General features: G+C 31.2%; 1 protein-coding gene across 1 annotated transcript; it reads left to right on the top strand.

Moving 5' to 3' along the window:
- Positions 1–523: 523 nt before the first annotated feature.
- Positions 524–2,489, top strand: LOC140821634 (protein PLANT CADMIUM RESISTANCE 7-like). The gene is made up of 5 exons (XM_073182171.1): positions 524–687; positions 749–813; positions 1,694–1,765; positions 1,858–2,070; positions 2,389–2,489. The coding sequence occupies exons 1-5, from the start codon at positions 524–526 to the stop codon at positions 2,487–2,489; spliced, it is 615 nt and encodes a 204-aa protein (XP_073038272.1).
- The last annotated feature ends 264 nt before the right edge of the window (positions 2,490–2,753 follow it).

The raw sequence follows: 2,753 nt of genomic DNA, 5'->3' as shown, positions 1-2,753 counted from the left end.
ATTATTGGGCGTTACGAAATGTTGATAACGATTTGATTATATTGATTTTTGGTTAATAAGCACTGGAGTTCAACTCTTTGGGTAATAAGTTAGTCATGAAAATTCTGAATGCTTTCGGGAAGTAGATATTTTTTAAAATTCTGATGATTCGTGATTAATAGTTGAGTTAATTTTTGAGAATCTTGTATAAGGAATAATGACTAAAAATCATGTATAAGGAATATATTATATATATATATATATATATATATATATATATAATATAGTAGTGATCATTTGCATTAATTTCCAAATGATTCCAATTATTTAAACAAAATGTTCAAATCCCAAGTGATGTTTGCTAGCCCAAAGTCTCCTAAAAACTGCAAAGGGGAATAAACTATTGGCAACTAGCCTATAATAATTTCCAATTTCTTCTCATTAAAAGATCACATTACCTTGACCTCGACGCATACATACATGCACATACCAGGCCACAAAAAGCAATAAATTAACCAAGAGAAGTGTAGGCAAACAATCCGCCATGGGCCGCGTCGGAAACAACGAACCGCAAGTTCAAGAAACGATCGGCGATTCATTCCCCGAAAGCGAGCAGCCGGTGACTAAGCCGAGATCCCAAGCGCCAAGTAACAATAAACCCCAAAAGAACAGCCCGCACACAGGAGGAGGAGAAGAAGACGACGACTTGTACTATGTTTCTTCTCAAGATCATCATCAAGATCAAATGCCTGCACAATTTCCTCCACAGAATAGTACTGAATAATAAGGCTTGGAACAGTAATCTCTTTGATTGCATGAATGATCCTCAAAATGGTACTCACTTATCCCCTTCAGATTTGCTTTATGATACATATTTTAGATTTCGAAATCTAAAGTAATTAATTTGTTCCCTTTAAACCAGTCCCAAAATTATATTTTATCCACAGATAACATAAATATATGTAAATTTTTTGTAAGATTAAAAACTTTAGTTTCTTTATAACAATATACATGCCACAAAATTTAATAATTATCATATCAATTAATTAAGGTTGCCTTTACTTTAATTAAATGATTGAGTTACATAGATAAATTATATAGTGATTATATTGGATTTGGAATAATTATACGTAAATAATAATTTGTTTAGTTTGATTGATTTTGATTAGGATTGATACTATGATTAAATTTTGAACCCCAATTATACCCTTTGATCACTACACTTTGTATAATAAAATTAAATTATAACTACGGTAGAAAATATTATTTCACATTTTTATATTATATATTTAATTATCTTTGTTTTAACTAATTTATTATTAAAATATTTTATGATATTCCTTAATTTTTCTAAAAAATATATACTTGATATTTTTCTAAATTTTTTAATATTTTTAATAATATAATCTTTAATAATATTGCATTATATTATTTTTCAGTCAGTAATAATTATCTAGAAATGTTACATTTAATTATTTATTTATTTATTTTAGCTTTTTTAATCAAAGTCTTATAAATATTTCTTTTAAAACTTCAATAATAAAAATTTATTTATTTTAATTTAGCTAAAAATATATGTAAATTATAAATATTTTTTATAAATTATTTATAGTAAACACTCATAGAGTTTGATTATTAATCAAATTCAATTCTAATAATGCTGACTTCCGAGTAAAAGCAACGTAAACGATTAACGAGTAAAACATTTATGCAGCTCTCATCACTGCGTGCTTTCCCTGCATAACGTTTGGGCAGATTGCGGAGATATTGGACTCTGGCAACACCAGTGAGTGATCAATTCAACATACATACACAATGTTTAGATATTTATTTATACGCTTTGTTTATATGGTTCGATCTAATGTCTGTGTTATATAGCATGCGCAACGAGTGGGGTGTTGTATGGTTGCATCGCGTTTTGTATCGCAATACCGTGCATAATGTCATGCACATATAGAACCAAGTTGAGGGCTAAATTCGGGCTGATGGAGTCACCAGCACAGGACTGGTTGGTTCACTATTTTTGTGAATGGTGTGCTCTGTGTCAAGAGTATAGAGAGCTTCAGCATATGGGATATGACCCTGCTATTGGTAAGTAATTGCCTCAAATCCTTTCTAAATCTTAATTGGCCAAGTCTTGGATTTTAATCAAATGAAACTCATCAAAAATCAAATTCGATATTGTTTCGACAATTTTAGTCCTTTTCCACAAGTCACTGACGTGGTACTAACACGAAGCTAATGAACTCGGTGCCATACAAGAACTTCTCTAGAAATAAATGACTAAAATACAAAAACAAAGGTCTACGAAGACTTAATTTTGACAATATAACCTACTAAAATCGCACATATGGTGATGGCGGAAAAAACAACGTTACCAATTTTTTTTTTTTTTTGACTTTTGGATAGGTTGGCCGGGGAATCAGGCGAAGATGAGGCAACATCAAAACCAGCAGTTCGGAATTGTAACATACCGTACTTTTCATACTCAAAATTTGCGGAAAAATTAAATATTTTCTTAAATACGAAAATAAAATCAATACGGTCGTCACTACATCATCCATTCCCAATAAAGATTTTGTTAAAAGAAAGGTTTTCTCAAAACATCTCGCATCAAACATAGAATCAGAGTAATTTAACTTTTGCATAAACTTAAACATTGCGGTCCTCGGGTTAGCCTCCCGCTCAGTCCAAGCCTGCCCCTTGGTCGCCACCTCCTGTCTCCTCATCAACATACTCACCTGCATCGATCAAGTCTAGTGAGTCTAAAGACT

Source organism: Primulina eburnea, unplaced genomic scaffold (assembly GCF_022965805.1).
Source record: "Primulina eburnea isolate SZY01 unplaced genomic scaffold, ASM2296580v1 ctg652, whole genome shotgun sequence".
NCBI classification, from domain to species: Eukaryota; Viridiplantae; Streptophyta; class Magnoliopsida; order Lamiales; family Gesneriaceae; genus Primulina; species Primulina eburnea.
Note: the sequence above shows the minus strand (reverse complement) of the source record. Positions and strands in the feature narration are given on the sequence as shown.

Coding starts and splice junctions, on each gene's coding strand:
- LOC140821634 (XM_073182171.1), top strand. CDS start 524: ATGGGCCGCGTCGGAAACAACGAACCGCAAGTTCAAGAAACGATCGGC. Junction 814..1,693: donor CATGAATGATCCTCAAAATG/GTACTCACTTAT, acceptor ACATTTATGCAG/CTCTCATCACTGCGTGCTTT. Junction 2,071..2,388: donor GGGATATGACCCTGCTATTG/GTAAGTAATTGC, acceptor ACTTTTGGATAG/GTTGGCCGGGGAATCAGGCG.